This window comes from Dermacentor variabilis, chromosome 6 (assembly GCF_050947875.1).
Source record: "Dermacentor variabilis isolate Ectoservices chromosome 6, ASM5094787v1, whole genome shotgun sequence".
Classification (NCBI taxonomy): Eukaryota; Metazoa; Arthropoda; class Arachnida; order Ixodida; family Ixodidae; genus Dermacentor; species Dermacentor variabilis.
The window spans coordinates 96,004,367-96,025,396 of NC_134573.1; the positions used below are offsets into that span (position 1 = coordinate 96,004,367).

Consider the following 21,030-nt stretch of genomic DNA (forward strand, 5'->3'; position numbering starts at 1 on the left):
TGGGTGCTGCGCTCTTGTCACGTCTTTTACGCATAAGCATATATATATATATATATATATATATATATATATATATATATATATATATACCCTCCAGATAACCTTTGGACCCCAGAGGTTCAATTCTTGAACGTCTCCCTTTCTGTGCATTATTAGTTTAATGTTTACATTCTTCCAGTTTTCTGGGACCCTTACAGTCGATAGACACTACTTGTAAAGAGCTGTCACTTTTGCAAGCATTATGTCTCCTCCCTTGTTGATTAAATCGACTGTTACAGCATCTTTTCCTGCCGCACTTCCTAGTTTCATGTCTTCCAAGTCCCTTCTGACCTCATCGCTAGCTATAGGAGAAATTTGTGTATCCTGTTCATTACTGTTTTTAATTAAGGTATACGGACTCCGCTGGGTATTACGTTGGTATAGTATTAGTACAGGTTAGTATAGTATATATAGGTTATAAAGTATATCGCCCGTGATAATAACCTGCTTGCATTGCATACAGCTTGGTTTGTCCCATGCCAAGTTTCCTTCTCACTGATTTCAGGCAGCGTCTATTTTTTACGGCTTCGTCACTCTGTCTAACGCTATAGTTTCAAATATCCCTTATTTTCGCGTTGTTGATCAGTGTGGACAGTTCTGCGAATTCTATCGTATCACTTGAGTTGGACACTTTCATTTTTTGTCATTTCTTTATTAGGCGCTTTGTTAGTTGGGAGAGCTTGTCTACCGGTTGCCTTCGTGCATTGCTTTCCACTTCAATTGCTGCCTCTGAAGCCAGTGTTGTTGCACTTTCATTCATTAGCTCTATGTCATCATCATCTCTCTTTTGTAAGGCTGCATATTTGTTTGCAAGCGCCAGCCTGAATTTATCTGCTTTTATCCTTACTGCTTCTAGATTGACTTGTTTCTTCTTAACCAGTTTTGCTCTTTCTCTATTCAAATTGAGGCGGATCCTAGGCCTCACTAACCTCTGACCACTGCACCTTCAGCCTACCTATCACTTGGACATCCTGCCTGCACGCTGCTGGGATCAACAGAAAGTATCAAGTCAATTTCTTTTCTTGTTTTGCCATTAGGGCTTTTCCAGGTCCACTTTTTGTTGCTACGCTTCATGAGAAAGGCGTTCACTATTCAAAGCTTATTCCTTTCTGCGAATTCTGCCAGCATCTCTTCTCTAGCGTTCCTAGAATCGACGCCGTGGTTGCCAATAGCTTGTTCAGCAGCCTGCTTTTTCTCCACTTTTGCGTTGAAGTTGCCCATTACTACAGAGTACTAAGTTTGCACTTTTCTCATCGCTAATTTAACTATTTATCAAAAATGATCTACTTTGTCATCATTGTGAACGGAATTTGCAGCGTAGGCTTGTACTACCATTATTCTACACCTGTTATTAAGTTTGATTACGACTACAGCTACCCTCTCATTAATGCTGTAGAATTTGTCAATGTTGCGCGCTGTGTCCTTAGTGATTAGGCAAGGATTACCCCGTATTGCTTCTTATCTAACAGACTTCTATAGCAGAGGAAATGTCCGTTATTCAGCAATGTATAAGCCTCACCAGTTCTTCTAATGTTGCTAAGGCTGTTACTCGCTGCTTTCTTGCCAAATAGACAATGTGGGTCACTAGTCATGGCCCCTAAGTATCTTGAAACTAAGATTCTAGAAACGGAGCGTTATGACAAAAAAGAAACCGCAACAATAAAGATCAGAGCGAGTAAGAAATGTTTTCAAGTTCGCTAGCACGTTGAATGGCTTCAGGCACATTACGTGGATGACTTGGTCAACTTAATCCGAGGACGTATTCGAGTCTCGCGTGGAGGTGTTGTGGCTGCTAAATGCCAACGGCCGCAACCTCCTATTAGACAGGATGTGGAGGAGTTAAGACAGGAGGCGTGTTGATTCGGCAGAGTTGGAGAAATAATTGTTTTATGATGGGATGGTATGGCGCAGCAGTTTCATTGGCCAGCTACATTGGGTGATTTTGCTTCGTTCTTTCCTGTTCTTGAGGAACGCTATGGAACCCTGTGGAACAAGCCGGTGGAACCAAAGCCGAATGAAATGTGGCATTATCAGGTGCATGAGCGAATATTCAAATATGGCTGAAGTTGGTCAGGCCATTCAGTTCCACAGTTTTCAGTACCGCCTCTTCAGCTGTACCTCCGTTCTTTTATCTATATTAGTTGCCGCGTTAGTATTAGGTTTTTAGGAAGATGTACTGCCTGGAAGTCTAGAGTAACTGCTATAACAAAGAATGAAACGCTACCTTGGTTGTGGCGCACGTCTAAACAATTTTAACTTGAAACGGAAGTGCACATTTCTGTACGTGATGGCGAACGTCAATAAACTAAGGCGCATACCAGGTATGCAGGCAGCAAAACAGAGGAGAAAAATATAAGTGAAGTCAGGTAAATATCTGGAAGGCTATCGCTTTGACTACTAGAAGTTCAACCCTTCACAGACTTCGGATAAGACACTTGTAGCATTCAACTGGCAGTGCTATGAAACAGTTGGCTAACAGAGCCCCCCTCCACCCCCTGCGTGTGTATGTGCGGGACTGGGCAGGCCTCGATCTTCGAAGAAACTTCTTGACGCCGACTTGAAGCGCTGGGTATGTGGCACTCCATCGATGCTGGTCCAACGAAACTCTTCGATGCCAGCTTGGATCACGGGTATGTGCCAATCTATGTGTGCCGATATTCAAAGAGCTTATTTGACGCCAACTTGGTTACCTAAGTGTGTGCAACTGGACTTGTGCCGCTCTACAATGACGAAAAATACCACTTAAATTTATTCCATGTTCAGCAGAATCAAACCCACGTCACAAGGTTTTCTCACGGACTTGATACATTAGGATACATTGGACTTGATACATCAGGGGGCTGCGATGAAAACACGCTGGGTATGTGCAACTTTCAATGAACGTTCCGTCAACTTGGGTAACTGATTATTTACCACTGAGTGTGCACCAAGCAAGGTGCTGGATTGCGGCACTTCTCCTCTCAGAGGTCACACGCAAACATCTCGTCTGCGTCACTAGATGTCGCAGTGTGTCCAGATTGAAGCGTGAGAGAGAATGCCGGTCGCCGCATTGCGCGCTTCTGAGGGCACCGGTGCGCCTTGCATTTGGCATGCCACGTGCACGCTTCTTGGTATTCTTGAGAAGCGCTTATAGTGTTCTCAGGAAGGCTTCGCGGTGTTCCTAGGGGAGCGCTTTTTGTTCTTAGGAAAGCGCTTCTTAATGCTTTTAGGGAAGCGCGAAAAAGTAGTCCCGCTGCAGGACACGTCTCATACAAAAAACGTTCGTCCGGTGGCAATAGGTTTTGTGCCTATACGGAGAAAGTACTAATGCATCACCGTCGACGTTAATTATGAGGTGGGTTCTGCGGCTTTTTTACGCATGAATGTATAGTGAAGATTCACGATGCGGGTATACGGAGCTAGGCGATAAACGTTGGCCCAGCACCAAGCATGAGCCCAGCGGGACAGATCTTGCGGCGGATGATGGATGATCAATATAAATATAGGTGAGCGGCGCTGCGGATGACGTCATCGGCACAGGTGGTACGGTGCGAAGTCGCGAGCGTAGCGCGGCGCGAAGCGGCTGGCTTCAGCGCTCGCAGAGCCACGTAATCTGTTCTGTATCGGCGCTTGGAAAAAACCGTCGGTGCTTCATTGCTGTGAAGTAGTATGAACGTAGCGGGTCCTTCTCATGATCTTGCAACTGAACGGCCAGCTAGAAGAGCGAGAGTCAACGGAAGCGCCGTCTAAAACAACGTGAGTGTACCGATTCAGAAGTTGTCGCTAGATGTTAACCCCGCCGAACGCGCAAGGCAATACATTCTAGGGTAGACATGCCAAGGAGGCCGCCGAAGACATTCAGCTCAACTAGCAACAAGACGAGCTTCCCATCATGCCCACTGCCGACCCCAAGTCAAGTCGGAGTAGGAAGAGCAATGAGAGGAAACAATTCGATAAAGAGGAGAACAGTTTGATAAACAATACTGGGAGAAATGACAGAAAGTACGCTCACGCGAAATACAGGTGCACTTCGTGGACGAGGGTAAAATTTTTAAATGTTGCTTCGATAGCAATATTCTTCATGTAAAAAAGCGCATTACTTACATTGTTGAGCTTGTTAAATATCCCAGCGTAGTCCATATTCGGCTAAAAGACTCTAATACAGTATTCATCCCTATCTGTGCGATAGTTCTGAGCCTTCGAGCCTAAACCCAATTGTGTGAGGTAAATCGCAAGAAACATTAATCCAAATTTCCTTCTGAAACACTCCATGAAGATATTGTTATTATACATGGCGTTGCAAAAACAGTGACGCCATAACGTAAGGCTACTCCAAACTGTTTCTATTTCATTTTTCCAAGCGGTCCTCCGCGATTGATCAAACATTTTACGGGCTGCTTCCTCTTCGCCTGTCTGTCTGTCTTTCACACGGCGTCACGAAACCGCGAGAACTATCAGTCTGATGTGAGGTGTGCACACTGATGACGCATGAGTAGACCAAACAGGAGAAAAATATTTATTTGTGATTCGAGCTCTTTTTTGCATTAGCCCGGCTTTATTGGCCAAAAGTTTCGGGCTACGTCCAGTTCGGCTTTCTGAAACGCGACGTCACAAAACCGCGATAACTGACAATGTCACGTGTAAGCATTAAAGACTCAATATATGCCGAACAATATAAGCTATTTTGGAATATCCAGCGATCGTCCCGTTCAAAAATGAATATAAGACATCTGCCCACCGATCGCTCTGGCCCTGAAAACCCTGAGCTGTGAGGTAGAATGGTTATATTTGCCTATAGTAATACTAATAAAAACTACGTGGCAGTTGGAGCCATATTGGCAGGTGTTTAACATCGCCATGCTAACATTTCTTCACCGAGGATCCGTTTTAGCGGCATTTCTAACCTTTTCTTAGCAGCCACCGTATGCTAAGAAAGGGCAAGGGGGCGAATACCAGGCTCAGCCACCACCCTCCCCGCCCTCCCATCTGCTTTCGCAGCGCTAGCTCCGCCCCAACGAAAGTCTCAACTTTTGCATTTTCCTTGCCTCTCGTGGGCCAATTAAACAAAAAAGCTTTTTAAAGTAGTCCATCCTATTCGCTTTGAGAGCAAATGCAGGTAACTTCCTATAAACGGAGAAAGCGTTTGATAGGGTCGTTCATACAACGCTGCGGGTGACCGCCCTATTATTTCATCGGGGGTTACGGAAATTTGACATTAAAAGATTGGGATAAAATTATATGGGAATAGTTTTACGTTACCGAGCCACACTTTAAGCAATGATTCCTTTCGTGTTGAAATTCTGAAAGTCCATTTTGTTCATTTGGAACAGAGAGAAGACACTTCGAAGTACATGTGAGAAGAAGCAAGTTCAAAATTGAACCGACGATCGTCTTGAGTTTCATATTTGTCTAAAAAATTTCAATGAAGCACGTAACTACAACGGTGAAGCTGAGTACAACGATCGCTACAACCATTGCCGCCGAAGCAGCTGTAGGAAGAGATTATAAGGAATGAACAGTTTTCAGCTTCCCAAATAAAGGCTTAACTTCCTATTTTGTTTTGATGCGTGCTTATTTGGCTCATATCTTTAAGTCCTCTCAAAGAAAGCAATTTCTCCGTATCAGAATTTGGCACTGACAGCATGTTCGGCAGAAAACCGCCCTTATCCTGGGTTTGTACATTAATTTCTGGCTTACCATGTTTCCTATTGTCATGAAACAAATACAAATTGGATTATTCGAAAACACAATTCAATGACACAATACTGTGTACTGTGTCAGTACACCACAGTTGTGTCACAATACTGTGGTGTACTGGAACACAACAATGCCGGAAATAGGTTTCCGGAAATTGCTAGATTTTCATGGTTGCGTAGATCATCCTAGCAGTAAATAATCTAACATAAATTAACGACACAATTAAAGTGACGCGCATTACTGCCTTATGTTTTGCCCGTAGGCGCTGTGAACGAACCTGACTGTTAAATCTTGGACAGTGTCGTCGGTTCGATAATAAGGCATGAGTGGTTAATGAGAGTGCATATTTGATGCAATATGCGTGCACCAGCGATTGCTTAAGAAAGCGTGCTGAGTTATGTAAAAGCTCCCGGTCTGCAACTCAGGCGTGAGATTAGATTGGGCGACAGTTGCTGTCGCAAATCGTTGGCTTCTTTAAATTTGCTTTTCTTTGTGAGCAGAATTTCGACGAAGAAAATGCAATATTCTGCATTAATTTATCCTGGCAGTTTACTCGTCCGTCACTGCGGCTACAAATCGAAAATGTTTTCTTATGTGCTACTGCAAAAAGTATTGAAAAAGAAATGTCGAGATGGTCTGCGTTTCTTTGGCACGAACGAATGCGTAACATAACTTGATATAAGAAATACATGCACTTCCCTCTACAGCAATGTACTGGGGCAGTAAAAGGGATATCAAATACAACAACACACTTTCTAGGAGCCATAAGGTCAACAAGTAAATGTAAAATAAATATAAAAGAAAATAAATATAGACGTAAAGAAATTTTACGTGCATAAATTGCGATATGATTATGAGGCACGCCGCAGTGCAAGAACTACGGAATTATTTCTAACACCTCGTGTCCTTTGCGTGTGCCTACTGTACGATACACGGGCATTTCCCATTGGCCCCTCCTCAAAACGTGTCCGCAGTGGCTAGGATTGAATACCGCACGCTCAGGCTTACCAGCGCAACGCCAAAGTCACTACGCCAGCATGGTGGGTTACATCAACAGTTCAGAACAGGGTGTACGTTTCTGTAATAGTGTACGCGTTTCCTATGTTTATGTACTAGAGCAAATTTGTACGTGACGAGGAAAATCTCTAAAACAATATTACACTCAAGAAGAAAAAAAAACATCAATCAGGCTTTGCGACAATATAAAACAGAGTATGTAGAAAGTGAAGTGAAGTATCGAAACGTTCCGTTTAAACAGGCAGGCAAATCTATGTAGGTCTCCTAGCCTGCAAGTGCGCCCCACAATTGCACTGCAAACATAAAGCGCGATGTTGCCATAAATGTACACCTTACTTCATAAACATCTTCATGTCTAAGCTTAGGTCTTTGTGATGAGGCAGATATAAAAGAAAACCTTAATGCACTCCTTCGATGCATCGCCTGACGGAACTATTATGCTGAACACGCGGCTCTGCAAAACAGCCATTGTACAGTGCCTTCCACGTAAGATTCATCGCTTCCGGGGCAGAACAAAAACGCGGGCGCCTGTTAATGAATCCGTGGAGATGTGTTATGCCAATTCTTATCAACTGTGTGCGATGAAAATTGCTGAGAATTTTGTTTATCAGACGCTTTGCCGCAAGTGCAGTATCTTTGTCGTAAGCGAAGAACATTGGCTTGACATACACGTATTTGAGTGCACGAGAAACCTTTCAGTTTCAGTGGCATGCACCATTCGAACGCTGAGGAGTCACGTTATGAAAACTGTAATGTACTGCTGCGAAGTATACATATTCGCTGGGTGCGCAAGTGCAGAAATCCGTGCCAGCTCGACAAGAATAGAATACACAGATCCGTGTAGCTAGTGGAAAGATGAATGGATGGATGGAAAAATTATCGAATTCAATAAATATTAGGAGGGGAGAATGTCAAGGGGGGTTTCGCCAATCCAAGGCTCCAGTGGCCGCCTCTGCTCTCCCAGCTTGATCTAGGAAACGTTTTGGGTCTCCAGGTGAGCTCGGGCGCGGACAGTTAAGAGTACAAAAGAAGATTATGCCTCCAACGGGTTATTTTGGCATTTTAATACTATGCTGTTGTCTCGGCCTCGGCTCGAATCACGGACATTCCTTTGTATACTCGTTCGGGTTTGTGAGATCCAACCTACCCAAATATTGCTGTATATTCATCTGTAGTTGTCTAAGGTTACGTGCCCCTTGCTGTTTCAGTAGTTTATGCGATGGGGCGAACCTTCGTAGTGTCTTACGTTCATGCTCTAGTATAACGCGAACAGTGTGTGGTTCGTGTTCCTGATCCTCGTCGTTCTTCACTTGGTTAGTTAAATCACGAGCTAAAGTGTGTGCCTGCTCATTATCGAGATACCCTTATGGCCTGGGCCAGGCAGGTACCCAGGATTACTCTTCGGAGGGGGAAGGGGGGAGTGCCCAACCCAAGGTCACTATTCTATGCAAATGAGGAATCTCACCTTTCTAAGTAAATGAGGGGGGTACCTTTACTACAGCACAAATCTAGATAATGTCCGCCGTTCACCATACAGACGCGTAAACCCACAAAACATAAATGAAATAAGGTGTATGTCACAGGTACGCCTGTCAGATACACTTCTCCTTTACTTGACAATCAAGGAACCACGTAAAAGGAACTCGCACAATGAAGGAATGCAGGAAGAACACTGCCAAGAAGTAAACAACCGAAAGTGTAAAATAAAGATTTCTAGTAGCACTCTTGAGTTAGCTCTGGAAGAATTATAAATAAACATATAGTTGTGGAACAATCACAGTTCTTTTGGATCCCCCATTTACTCCTCTACCAAATCCCAAACGACTGATGTTGTTATTTGCGAAGGTAGTAACGATGCGTGGCCGCCACTCCCGTACGACCGCGTAAAGCTCAGGGCGCTGCGCTTCAAGACGTATTGCACCCCCTGCGTAGGGTTAGAAAAACACCGACATAAGCACAGAAGTGGCTACACCATGCGGCTCGGATGATAACTGTAGAAGCGTCATTCGAAACACACGAAATCGTTCTCCCCTCCGGCGGCGTTTTCCCTGCCTCCTCTTTAAATAAAAAGGAGTTGATCCATAAGTATTTTCAGAAACAAAGGTTATATTTCTGAAATTTAGCATTTCCTTCCTGTATGGCTGTTGCCTCTGCTCTCTCCCTCAGTAGGCCACTCAATTTCTCAACTCCTTGGCAATCTTGCGCGAAAAGTATTTTACAATTAGAGACAAACGAGACAAGGTAATGGGTGATATTCATATTGCTTATAAGTTTCGCGGTTATTGTAGGGTTTCGTGACGGACGCTGTTTCGCACGATTTTATTTTCCAGCTTATCTAACTCATATTATCAGCATGTGGTTCCGAGGATCTGCCAGCGTCGCAGCGAGCAGTCACTCGAGGAAATAATTAACCAGAAGGAAAAGTCAAGCGCAACTGGCGTTTTTTCCGGCCGAATTCAGACCAGCCGACGACGAACTGAATCTCTTTCCTGGTCCATGCATAAGCCTAAAAGAAGCAACAGCAATGCGCGTGACTGTTGCACGAGATGGTAACAACGGAACGCATCTACAGTTAATTGCGCTGACCTTAACACTCCAGAAGACTGGCCTTAACACTCCAGGAGATGCCGATAACTACTGAAACAGGAGTGAAAAAGGCAGTAAAATGTTGACCGCCGAATAGATGTCAAGTCTCAAGTTTGATTTGGCAGCGCTTCAGGAATGTGTGATAGGAGTGGTAGCGTGGGCTGGAGCGAAGGGGGTATGCCGCTTAATTTCGAGGGCTTGGGCGGGCCCCCCCGGTCCCCCTTTTGGGTACGTTCCAGGCCTAGGCATCTAATTATGGCATGGTCGCTTCAGCTTGTCAAGGAGTATTCTTGCCAAACCTTTCGATAGTCTACCATGTAGAAACATTCTACAGGGCTCTTGCGAATCAGACAGGATTAAGACACTGGTGTTTCCTGCCTCTTTTTTTCTAATAGCTAGCACAATAGCCACTGTTTCCGCCGTTAAGGGCACGTCTCTTTTAACCGAGAGTGGTGTAGCTTCAGTGGTATGTTTCATCGGTCGGAGTGCTATTAATAGTCAGATTTCGTTTCATTTGACTGCGTCGGTGTAGACCACCTCTTGACTATTAGCAAATCGTTTTTGAAGCTAACGAGTTGTAACTTGTTTTCTTGCACTGTGGTGAAATATTATCATGATCCGCGGAGTGGAGCAGATGGGTATTTGCTGTGCGTTTTTCCAGCGATTGTCGTTGTGTTCTCGAAGCAGTATTGTAATCTGATGGGGTACACCAAGACAACTAGGGTCACTCTGCCTACCTTTGTCGGGCAAAGTTGCACATTTCGCGATATAATCGTCGCTGCCTTCAGCTCTTCCAATGTGTTATACACACCTAGTGCTAGGGCCTTGTCATTTATTGCGTTCGTCGCTGTACTAAGGCCCACTTTGTATGCTCCTCGCATGATTACGTCAATATAATGAATTTCCGTAGGTGCCAGCTCCTGATATGGCCGTCCATATGTGACCCTACTTAGGATGAAGGCTTGTACCCACCATATATATTCATCTTCACAGAGCCCCTGGCCTTTCCATGTTACTGTATAAATCATTCGGTGTACATTTTTCATACTAGATTTAAAAGTTTTCATTCTGTAACTACCACTCCCGTTGCTTTGAAGTCATAAGCCTAATATTTTGATCGTGTGTCTCTGCGGCAGCACTCGAGCACCTATATATATTTGCATGGCTGGTTTGCATGGCTGGCAACTACTTCACGATATTTATCACTTCTCGCAAGTTGTGCTCCTTATTTCCTAAGAAGCCTTTATTAATCCACAGGGTGTTGTGATCGGAAAATAGTGCCAATTGGAGCTCTGAGATTTTCTCCAGCTTCTTCGCTAGTCAGTTCATTCCCATAATAAAGAGGAGTCGTCAGACGACCGCTCCTATCGGAGGGCCTTTGTTGGGCATTAGACGTTTATGGAAGCACATGTTCTCCATTCGGATGGGTGCTTTGCGGTTTGATAAAAATGATTTTATGTAGTGAAAAGCTGGAGTTCCGCAATTCAGTTACTCAATTGTAGAAGAACGTGATATTAGGCGAGTTTGTAGTTTTATGTATTACGTAAGAACATCGCTACTGGCACGTGACAAAGAACGTGAGTTGGGACACACGGTGCTGATCTTGCAACTGCGCTTATTAGAAAAAACGCGTTTGCTTTTAAAGGCATTGTGAAGCGTGCGCGCACGCTCATTGTAAATAACGAGAGCCTGTCACTCCCAATAATTGCCTCGTGGTCGCACGTGTGGCACGCGATTAACCCTGTTGTTCACTCCTATTTGAGAAGCCCAATTCCTTCGAAAATGAAGCCTTATCGCAAAATTACTCCAGGCATTCCTGTTCTGTAGTTGAAGAATTACTCTCGCGTGTGAGAGGAGACAGGTGGCGTATGCAAATATGCGATGTGCGTTAGGCTGCCACTAAACGAGTTCAAGCACAATCCTATCGCCACTGGTATCTGTCTGAAGTTCAGTGGCGGCATATGCATCGTAACGAGCAAGTAATGGGGAAGCCATTAGTAAGCTTACGAGTTTAGAAGGCTTTGATTTGAGCAAGGCCTTACGTGAAAGCAACGTCCTTCTTAAGTAAGTCGGTAAGTGGGCGAGTGGTGTTGGCGAAATGCATGATAGAACGACCTAAATATGAGCATAGTCCGGCAAAACTGCTGTCTGAGGTGGAAGACGGTAAAAGAAAGTTCTGGACAGCGCGAACCTTGCATGCGTCGCGCTGAACGCCAACGGCACTGAGGAGATGACCAAGAATGGTAATTTAACGACGTCCAAAGGGGCACATGTATCAGTTCGATTGCAGGCCGGGTTGTCGGAAAACAGCAAGCATAGACGATAGACGCGTCAGATGACTCATGAAAGTTATCGAAAAGGATATGACAGAGTCTAGATAACACAAAAATGTTTACCGTTTATAGCCCCCAAGTAAGCAGTCCATCATTCTTTCGAAGGTGGCCGGGGCACTGCAAAAAGACCGAACAGCATGATCTTGAATTGATAGAGGCCATGAAGTTTTACGGAGACAGTTTTTTGTGCTTCATGTCATCTACGGAGATTTTACACTAGCCTGATTGAAGATCTATGGACGAAAAGCAGTTAGCTCGCTGAAAGCAATCCAAAGTGTCATCAATAGGCGGCAAGGGGTAGACATCCTTGTCGTGATTTTGTTTAGATGCCAGTAATCGACAAAAAAGCGCCAACTGGAGTTCTTCTCCTTGACAAGGACAGCAGGGGACGTCCATGGAGTGAAAGATGGCTCAATAACGCCCTTAGTCAATATCTTATCCAGTTCTTGTTGTATCGCTTGTCGTTCAGCCTGTGGAACAGGGTATTGCCGGTGGCGTATTGAATTGTTCTATCCCGCATATATACAATGGCTGTCCGCCTATATCTGGGGAATAGCGCGGTCGTGAAATTTAAAAAAAAAATATGTCGCGGTAGGTTTTTGACAGACGGCAGATATGAACAGCTTATGCAGGAAGGAGGGCAGCTGCAATCGTCTGGCTATCATAGTCTGTGACTGGAGTCGGTGAATCGGAGGTTCCTGTGGAGTTTGAAGGAACCTCTGCGTCAAGCGCCGATATGTCGCAATCGTTGACAGAAAGATGTCGCCCAAAGATATGTCACTGGGAACAATTTGAGACGAGCAGATAAAATTAAGGAGAGGGAGCGAAATCCGATTGCCTGTAACAGTGACCACGGTATTGGGATTGACCAGATTCCTTTCAAGTAGTGTGACAGTGGCCACACAGAGCCCATAGACGCCACCACGAACAGATGGAAAGGTCATAAGAATCACATGGCTTGAGGCCACAGGCGGATGTCTACGGGAGCGCATAACCGTGCTTGTGTGACTGGTGGACTATGTCAGCCAAGGGGCGGTTCAAGCTGAATGCAACAAGACGTGCAGTGAAAATTGCCTGAATGGGATCATAAAAAGTATAAGCTTCTTATAACATAGCTAGGGTATCGTTTCAGAACGGCAAAAACAAAAAAGCAGTGGTTAGGCTCCCCGAGATGCCAATGGAAGCAGTACAAATAACAAGCACGGTATGCGTTCCTCCGTCGGTGACATTGAAGGTGCATGATGCAATGGGCGTGAGAATTTTGTTGAGGCGTCAGAGCATTCGGGCACCCATAACGGATATGTGCGGGCCATACCAATGAGTGCTGTGAGACCTGTGCCATCGACTAGAAGCGGCATCAAGTTCTGTGTGGCCGGCAAAGCGATCAGAGGGTATGGCGGTCGAGTCGTCAATGCAGCGTCAAATCCGGAGGCCCCATCCATTTTAGCTATCCGGAGACGGCCGTCGGGACTGCATCAGGGGCGGTGGGCGACAAGCCTACTGCGATAGGGATGATAGTCGGCGAGCTTCTGGGAAACGGGACTGGTGACGTCGAAATTATGATGAGGGACTGTTCCAAAGAGCACGAGTGTCATCGTTCGGCTGTTGCGGTCTAAATGGACGCTGTTAACGACACTAGCCCTGTTCGGGGCGATAATACACGGCGAATGGCGGACGCAGAGTATAGCATATAGTACGGCTATTATAGTGGTGAGCAGCGTGACCGATATGTTGGCAGGCAAAACAATTCACCGATTGCCTGAGGGTCTCATTTGGCTGGATGTCGGTAGCGTGGAGGATACCGCTGACCAATGGAGGCCCAAGGAGCATGATACATCTGTCAAGCGGCAACGCACAAGCAGAATGAACTCCAAGATGAACTAGTTGTTTACGGACTGTCGCCAGCCCAAATGGAACCGCAGGTCATTTGTACGGCTCACTGTGGCGCGAAAAAATGGCTGCAGGAGGCATGGCTTCAAGTCCACGCCGCACTATCCTTGTCAGATCGTCTGATTATGATGGTAGCTGCGTTCTATGCTTGTCGCCGCAAGAGATCAAAAGAGGATGTTGGAGCTGTGGTGGGGATATTGCGAAAGGGGCTGCAATGCGGCCGCTCTTGCTCTTGGTCAAAGCGTTGACACTCTTTTATGATGTACTGTGCTGTTTCACAAAGATCAGGTTGAAACCATCGTCAGCGATCCCCTTCAGCATATGGCCAACCTCGTCTGACTCAGCCATATCGCTGTCAGTCTCATGGCTCACAGCCAGGGCGTCCTGAATGTCATATACCTATGATTCTGTGGACGTTTCGGCGCGGATCACTAGTTCTTTCTTAGCGGCGCTCTTCCGCGCGGCGGGACTACCGTACAAGAGTCTCAGCTTTTGCTTGCACGTGTCCCATTCGTTAAGCTCTTCCTAGTGGTTGTCATACCACACCTTCGCCGTGCCTTGTAGGTGGAACAAAAAGTTAGCCAACATAATTGTGGGATCCCGTTTGTTGGCATTTACACGCTCATATGTGGCGATCCAGTATTTCACGTCCAGGTGGTCGGTGCTGCAGAACGTTCTTGGGTCCCATTGCTGAGCCAGCACAACCATTAGTGTTGTAGACATTTGTGTGGGCTGCGCCGTTTCACGTCGCTTTCCGTACATCATGTTGTCCAGTCCGAGGTGATGACCACGGCGGAGCTCCCTTATTGTCTCTTGTGGATACCCCGCACCTGCACCAATTTGTTACGCTGCGAAAGTCACATGTAAAGATGCATGTACAATATTTACAAGAAAGGCTACGATACATAAAAAAGATGGCTGCCGAGACCAATTAGATCTTTGCACGTCAATTCGTCTTCTTCTAACTGGCGCCAATGTGGGTTGCGCCATAACAATATTACTGTATTTTAAACGAATCGATTGTGTTATCGTACAGGTATTCGCGTTTAATTTCTTTATTCCCATGCTTCTAAATTTGCCAGGAACATTTTTTTCCATTTATTGCATGCAATTCACCGTGTTTCTTTCTCTCACTTTCTTTTTGACGACTCACGGTTGTCTGTTTATACTGTCAGTTACGCTGTACTGGGTTGTTAGTTTTATTGATCAATTCCTCCATACTGTGTTCATGCTTTTCAGGTAGAGGCACTTGCGAACTTAAGCAGCCCATTTATTTTGAATCATGTTGTGGAGTCATTCTTGAAAACAAATTCTACTCTTCGCTTATCTAACTTCAAATGTAGCCCGACCCATGTCACCTTGCACTGACTCATTCGGGGTTTTACCGAGGGCTTCCAACGCCAACTGGCTTACCGATCGTTGGTTAACTTTTGATACCAACAGTTTATGCGATTTTAAACATAGAATGAGCTTTAAGAACGGCAGCACTGACATCATGACTCCTTTCAATATTCCACACCCACCTCAATTTTATTGTGGCCCCAATGTATTCATCTTTCATTACTGCTGCATTCTACTTCCCCTTTAGGCTCATATTATCTTGGTGTGAGCTTGAGTAAGTCTTTCTTTAGCTTATGCAAACACCGAAGTATATATATTGCTTGACTATGGGTATCACCTACTGTTGAATGGATATCACATGATTACTCGTCTCTTAATTAAATATTAACATTCAGGACTTATCTGTGCTAAGCTTTTGAGGCCTAGGTTTGTCGCTGCCTTGCCACGCATATGGGCAAGTGTCTGTGACTCTCTTGCTTTGTCCGCTAGTATCCCTTTGTTGTCCGCATGCATAAGTCCCAAGAACTTCTTTGCCCCAATTGAGCACTAATTCACAGTTTTCCAGTAGTTTTTTTTATGTCCTGAACGTTAGGTGTGAACAACATTGGCTACAGAGGACATCCTTGCTTCAGTCTTTGGTGAGTTTCCACCACTCCACTACTTTTTCGGCCACCCATATAACTTGTACTTGGTTGTCTGCTTACCTCTCACTCAGCAGCTCCACGAAATTATATATAACTTCGTCTCTGAGGATATGCCACAGCATTCGTTCGTTGCTTTGCTGCGAATGCCACGTAGATGTACCGGCGTTGCCCTCTGCAAACGCTACTCAGCTGCGCTCAGCGCTATCACTAACGGTTGCGCCAGCCACGCACTTGAAGAGCGTTTAGATATCAGCGAGTCTTGCTGCACTGGTCCAGGAATCGCTGAATGTGTACGCTATTTCTTTTAGCACATCAGTATGTGTAACTGCTGGCGAATATGTCCCAATTGATGACGGCGTGATGATGTAGTCGTAACTGACGACTAATGACTCCTCCAAAGCATTTTGAGGTGGAAAAAAGGGAATGTTAGCGAAGGCAACAATGACGAAAAGCTTGTAAAGGAGCCAAGAATTTTGATGGCAGGGAAAACGATAACATCACTCGATCATCTGGAGCTTTACATTGCGTAGCTTCCAAGCTTTGCCCTACATAATACTCTGATCTTCGGCGCAATTAAGGTCGCTTGCAGTCGCACGTTGCATGACGCGCAGTTTACACAATAAATTAGCAATATATTTCAGTATATCCCTCCTCAAATAATGGTAAATAAAGGTTTTCTTTTGGTGAGCGTGTTTAGGATACTCTATCGTGAACTGCGTGGTACGCAATCTTTTTAACCAAGCGACATGTCTATCGAAGGGTTTCGGAGGGCCATAGAACTTCGCTATTAAAGCATTCGACTGCATCTTGAAACAGTTTCCTCATTTATGGTAAACACTAGAAGAACTGTCGAAGATTTGAGCACTTGTGTTTGGCAGAAAAAACAGTAACATTCCCACAATCATGCCATGCAGCATATTAGCGGTTGCACATGCTCGGAGTAGGAAAGCCATATATATCCACATATACCTGTTTTCTAATAATAAAGTTAGGTCGAGCGGCATGTACTTACAATTTGCTGATTGACCCTCGCGATACTTTCTCGGTTCTATACGGCGCTAGTACAACTACGTCAAAGCACGCATCTTTGACTGGTTTAAACTTCGTCTTTCTCATTGTCATTGTGAGACTACCGACCTCAGTATGCTAATTTACGAGCGTGTTCTTCGTGCGTCGCGACGCTACAGTTCATTCCACAGTGCGCATCAAGAGACATGTCAGCGTGGGTGCTGACGTGCTCACAAGAATAAGATGCAAAAGTAACGAGGCAGATTTTAAAAACCAGCTGTAGAGATGATGAGCAATGTGAGCAGGGGTGCACATGAGCACTAAAAATCCAGGCTAGCTCATTTCATTTACAGTATGTGCGCAGCGGTAATAAAGTTATTGAAAGTAAGAACAATGAGTGAATTATAAGCGGACGCTCAATTAGGCAGGTGGCTAATAATTGGTCAGTGTAGTCAGTGCCATTCATGAATAAGGTAAATGTGGTTGCTCACTTTTCTTTTAAGCATGTGCAACTCTTTCTTACCTAGTAAACATAAAACGCCAACATTGGAAACCTCGTGAAAAATGCTGAAAGTTCTACATAGCAAATATTTTATGAAGTCATATTCGAGGCTGTCCCCGCAATAGGGTGAGGGCGCTTTATTTCACTTTCAACACATTTCAGTTTCAAATTTAATTTTCGTTTTAACTATTTGTTTTCAACTCATTTGGACAACACCTAAATTTACAACCAAGGAAAACAAAGCAACAAAATATCGATTCATGACTAGAACAGTGACCTGACTAGGTCCATGTCCTCGATATTTTGTACACTCGAGCGAGAACGGTAATTTACCATCGTATCACAATATTAAAAAAAAAATCAATAGGAATGTCAGCTTTGCTCTTCTCTAGCAAAAATGAACTTAGATTTCTTGCTGACGAAATGCACCTAAATATTACTTTGGAAAGAGCTGTGCTTGCGATGCCTGTAAGAAATTATTTCGCGAACTACATTGTCAGTCCATGTATACACTTTATTAATAATGCACACCGCAGGGACGTGTTCGTGAGCAATAGGTTCCCCATCTTAACGCTGAAGGTACGATTAGACATATAGCTTTCTACTATGTTAAATATATTTCCACAGATTCCCATTCCCGTGAAGTCTCGCAAGATCCCGTAATGCCACATTGTGTCATACTCCCTTTCCATATCGAGGAATATCGATAAGAAAAGCTATTTATGTACAAATTTATCACGAATATTCGCTTCTATGCACACACGATAATCAGTTGTGGACTGCCCTTCCTTAAAGCCACACGATAGGGATCAAGGACATTTTTAAAAAATCATGGGTTTGCCACCTGGCGTTCTTTAACGTGCACCTAAATCTAAGTATACGGGCGTTTTCGCATTGTGCCCCCAATTGTTTGGTGTGCTGAGATACCACGTACCCGTGCGCACGAGGGTCGGACTCTCCCACATCTAACTGTGCTCGGCTTAGCTGTGTCCGAGGAAAAGAGAATCCTGTGGGTTGAGCCGATGCTGAGTGTTTGGTCCTTTAAGGCCGTGACATGACAAATGAGGCGTGACAAGGAAATCTAGACCAAGCACTTGATAATTTCGGCTCCAGTGTTCTGCACGAGTCCATCGAGGCCGGGTAAGTCAAGCTTCATGCAAGGCGCGTACCAAATCCCCTCCGGTATTTAAAATGCCTGCGTTTCGGACACAGTTCACAGACCGGTCGAGGCCGCCAACTTGTGCGAAATGCAGTGCTCAGGGGCACACTTATGATTCTTGTGAAAACTATCCGCACTGTGTAAACTGTGATGGGTAGCACGCTGCATACTTGCGGTCGTGCCCATCCGGGAAAAAAGGAAATGGAAAATGTAACAATTATAGGAAAGAAAAATGTGTTTCATGGAGGCACGCAGGGGGCATCCTACCTGCCTAAGAACACTTTTTCCGATGTGTCGTGTCAGGGGGAAGCGACACAACGGCTTCTGGCGACTATCCGGCCCACACGCAGTGAGCCGGCGGTGACGCCATCTGCCCCCTTGGCTAATGCAGCTTGCGCTGATCCACCGCCCAAGCAGAAGGGGCGGTCGACCTCCAGGATGGTGGCGTGAAATGTCTCGTCTCCGGAGATGAGGTCTTTACGTCAAACACAGCGCTCGCAAGAGCGCGTGTCCAGCGCCTCGCAAGAGGCGATGGAGACAATAATCAGCCGGACGGAGACACCAGCGCCTAAGGACTCTCGCGTTCGCTCCAAAAAGCAAAAACCTCGAGTCACGGTGCCTAGAAAGGGTCCGTGGGCTAGTCTTCGTCTCTTGAACGCACAGAATAAAACACATTTGTCATATTGCAGACACAAATGTTACAATAGAATATTAGTGGACTTCTTCATAACCTCGACGATATTAAAGAACTCCTACACAAACATAATCCAAAGTAACTGGGTGTTCAAGAGAGGCATGTGATACCTACAACCACTAACTTTTTTCGCAATTACTCCATCTTCCGAAAAGACCATATCGAGGCTAACGTCTCCGGCTGTGTGGCAATATTTGCCGTCAAGTCTGTAGCTTGTCAGCACGTCACCCTTTAGCCGTCCGTCGAGGCAGTATAAGTTCTGGCAGTTCTTTTTAAGAAATTGGGTCACTGTGTGTTCTATGCACATACCGCCTAACTATCATCTAAGAAAATGCAGTTCTGTAATTTCACTGAGGAGCTTCCGGTTTTCTACATACACTCTGGTGACCTTAACACCCAAAAAACGATGTGCGGAAACTCACGATGCGACATGAGAGGTCGATTCATTTAACATTTTCTTCTGACCTCTAGTGCCTGACTGTTTATTGAGAAGGAACCAACGTATAAAAACCTTTATCTTAATTAATATTCCTCAGTATACCTGTCGAACGGCTCTTCCTCTCTATTCCCTGATTTAGAACTGTATGTAATCAAAAATTCATTTGGTAGTGACAACTTCCCAGTAACACTAAACCTAATAATACAACATGAATCCCCTTCGCATGTCCATCGCTGGAACCTAGCCTAAGCTAATTGTAGATCTTTAATGGAGCCCACATACACGTCAACCGATATTTAAGTAATAGTAGCTTAGATAATATGTTATCGTATTTTGCCGTTGCTGCCATTGACGCAGTAGAAAAGTTCATTCCCCAAAAAGGGTCTCTCATGTTAAAGACAGCAATTGTAAAAAAGAGAACAGCAATTTACAATAGGCAGCGAGGCACTGGAAGTCGTAAGGGAATACATCTACTTAGGGCAGGTAGTAACGGCGGATCCGGATCATGAGACGGAAATAATCACAAGAATAAGAATGGGCTTGGGTGCGTTTGGCAGGCATTCTGAGATCATGTACAGCAGGTTGCCATTATCCCTCAAGAGAAAAGTGTATAATAGCTGTGTCTTACCAGTACTCACCTACGGGGCAGAAACCTGGAGGCTTACGAAAAGGGTCCTACTCAAATTGAGGACGGCGCAACGAGCTATGGAAAGAAGAGTGATAGGTGTAACGTTAAGGGATAAGAAAAGAGCAGATTGGGTGAGGGAACAAACGCGAGTTAATGACATCTTAGGTGAAATCAAGAAAAAGAAATGGGCCTGGGCAGGACATGTAATGAGGAGGGAAGATAACCGATGGTCTTTAAGGGTTGCGGACTGGATCCCAAGGGAAGGGAAGCGTAGCAGGGGGCTGCAGAAAGTTAGGTGGGCGGATGACATTAAGACGTTTGCAGGGACAACATGGCCACAATTAGTACATGACCGGGGTAGTTGGAGAAGTATGGGAGAGGCCTTTGCCCTGCAGTGGGCGTAACCAGGCTGGTGATGATGATGATGATGATGATGATGATGATGATGATGATGATGATGTTAAAGACGGGTCCCCTAGTGAAATGAGCAGCGCAGACATCCAGGAAATAAAATAAGAAAGCGTGTGGCTTACTGCGTCACTGCCCGGCTGCAGAAAACCTCGTAGAATTTTAACTGGTAAAGTCACAAGGAAAACGAACTCAGAAACAGGCCAGGAGGGCTAGCTGGGAGAGGTTCCTCCCGGGGATAACATGCTGCCCTGAAAAGTCTGAAGTATGGAATGGCCTATGAAAGCTAAACGGGCCACCCGTTGCCCTTAGTTGACGACCAACAGAATACCTTAGAAGACCAGGCCAACGCTCTGGGCGAACAATTCCAATGCATACCAAGGTTCACACATTACAGAAAATAATTTTTTAAATAAAAACAAGTAGCCGTACTTGAGTCAATGGATCGTAAATGCCGATCGAATGAACCATACAACTCTACTTTTAATATGGCCGACTGAGAGCTGCCTTGAGTGCATGTAGAAACTTTGCACCGGGAGCTGACAGAATCATGTATGACATGATTAAAAACGTACGCACGAAATCACAGATGACAGTTTTGGGACGTTTGAACTATATCTGGGCTGCTGGATACCTCTACATTCCTGCGAAAGAAACTATTGTTAT

General features: G+C 44.9%; 2 protein-coding genes across 4 annotated transcripts in view; one reads left to right on the forward strand and one right to left on the reverse strand.

Annotated features, from left to right (window-relative positions):
• The window catches only part of LOC142584934 (solute carrier family 41 member 1-like), a 268,847-nt gene extending 252,159 nt beyond the window's left edge, over positions 1 to 16,688 (reverse strand). The window contains exons 1-2 of one of the 2 annotated variants that reach the window (XM_075695294.1): positions 16,539 to 16,688; positions 11,715 to 11,768 (exon numbers count right to left, since the gene is read on the reverse strand). In XM_075695294.1, the coding sequence (XP_075551409.1) occupies positions 11,715 to 11,768; positions 16,539 to 16,648 (164 nt within the window). In that variant the 5' untranslated portion in view covers positions 16,649 to 16,688. The remainder of the gene's footprint in view (positions 1 to 11,714; positions 11,769 to 16,538) is intronic. The other variant, XM_075695293.1, reaches the window with a different exon arrangement.
• LOC142584936 (uncharacterized) overlaps positions 1 to 21,030 on the forward strand; it is a 187,732-nt gene that overhangs the window by 89,003 nt on the left and 77,699 nt on the right. The window lies entirely within an intron of this gene.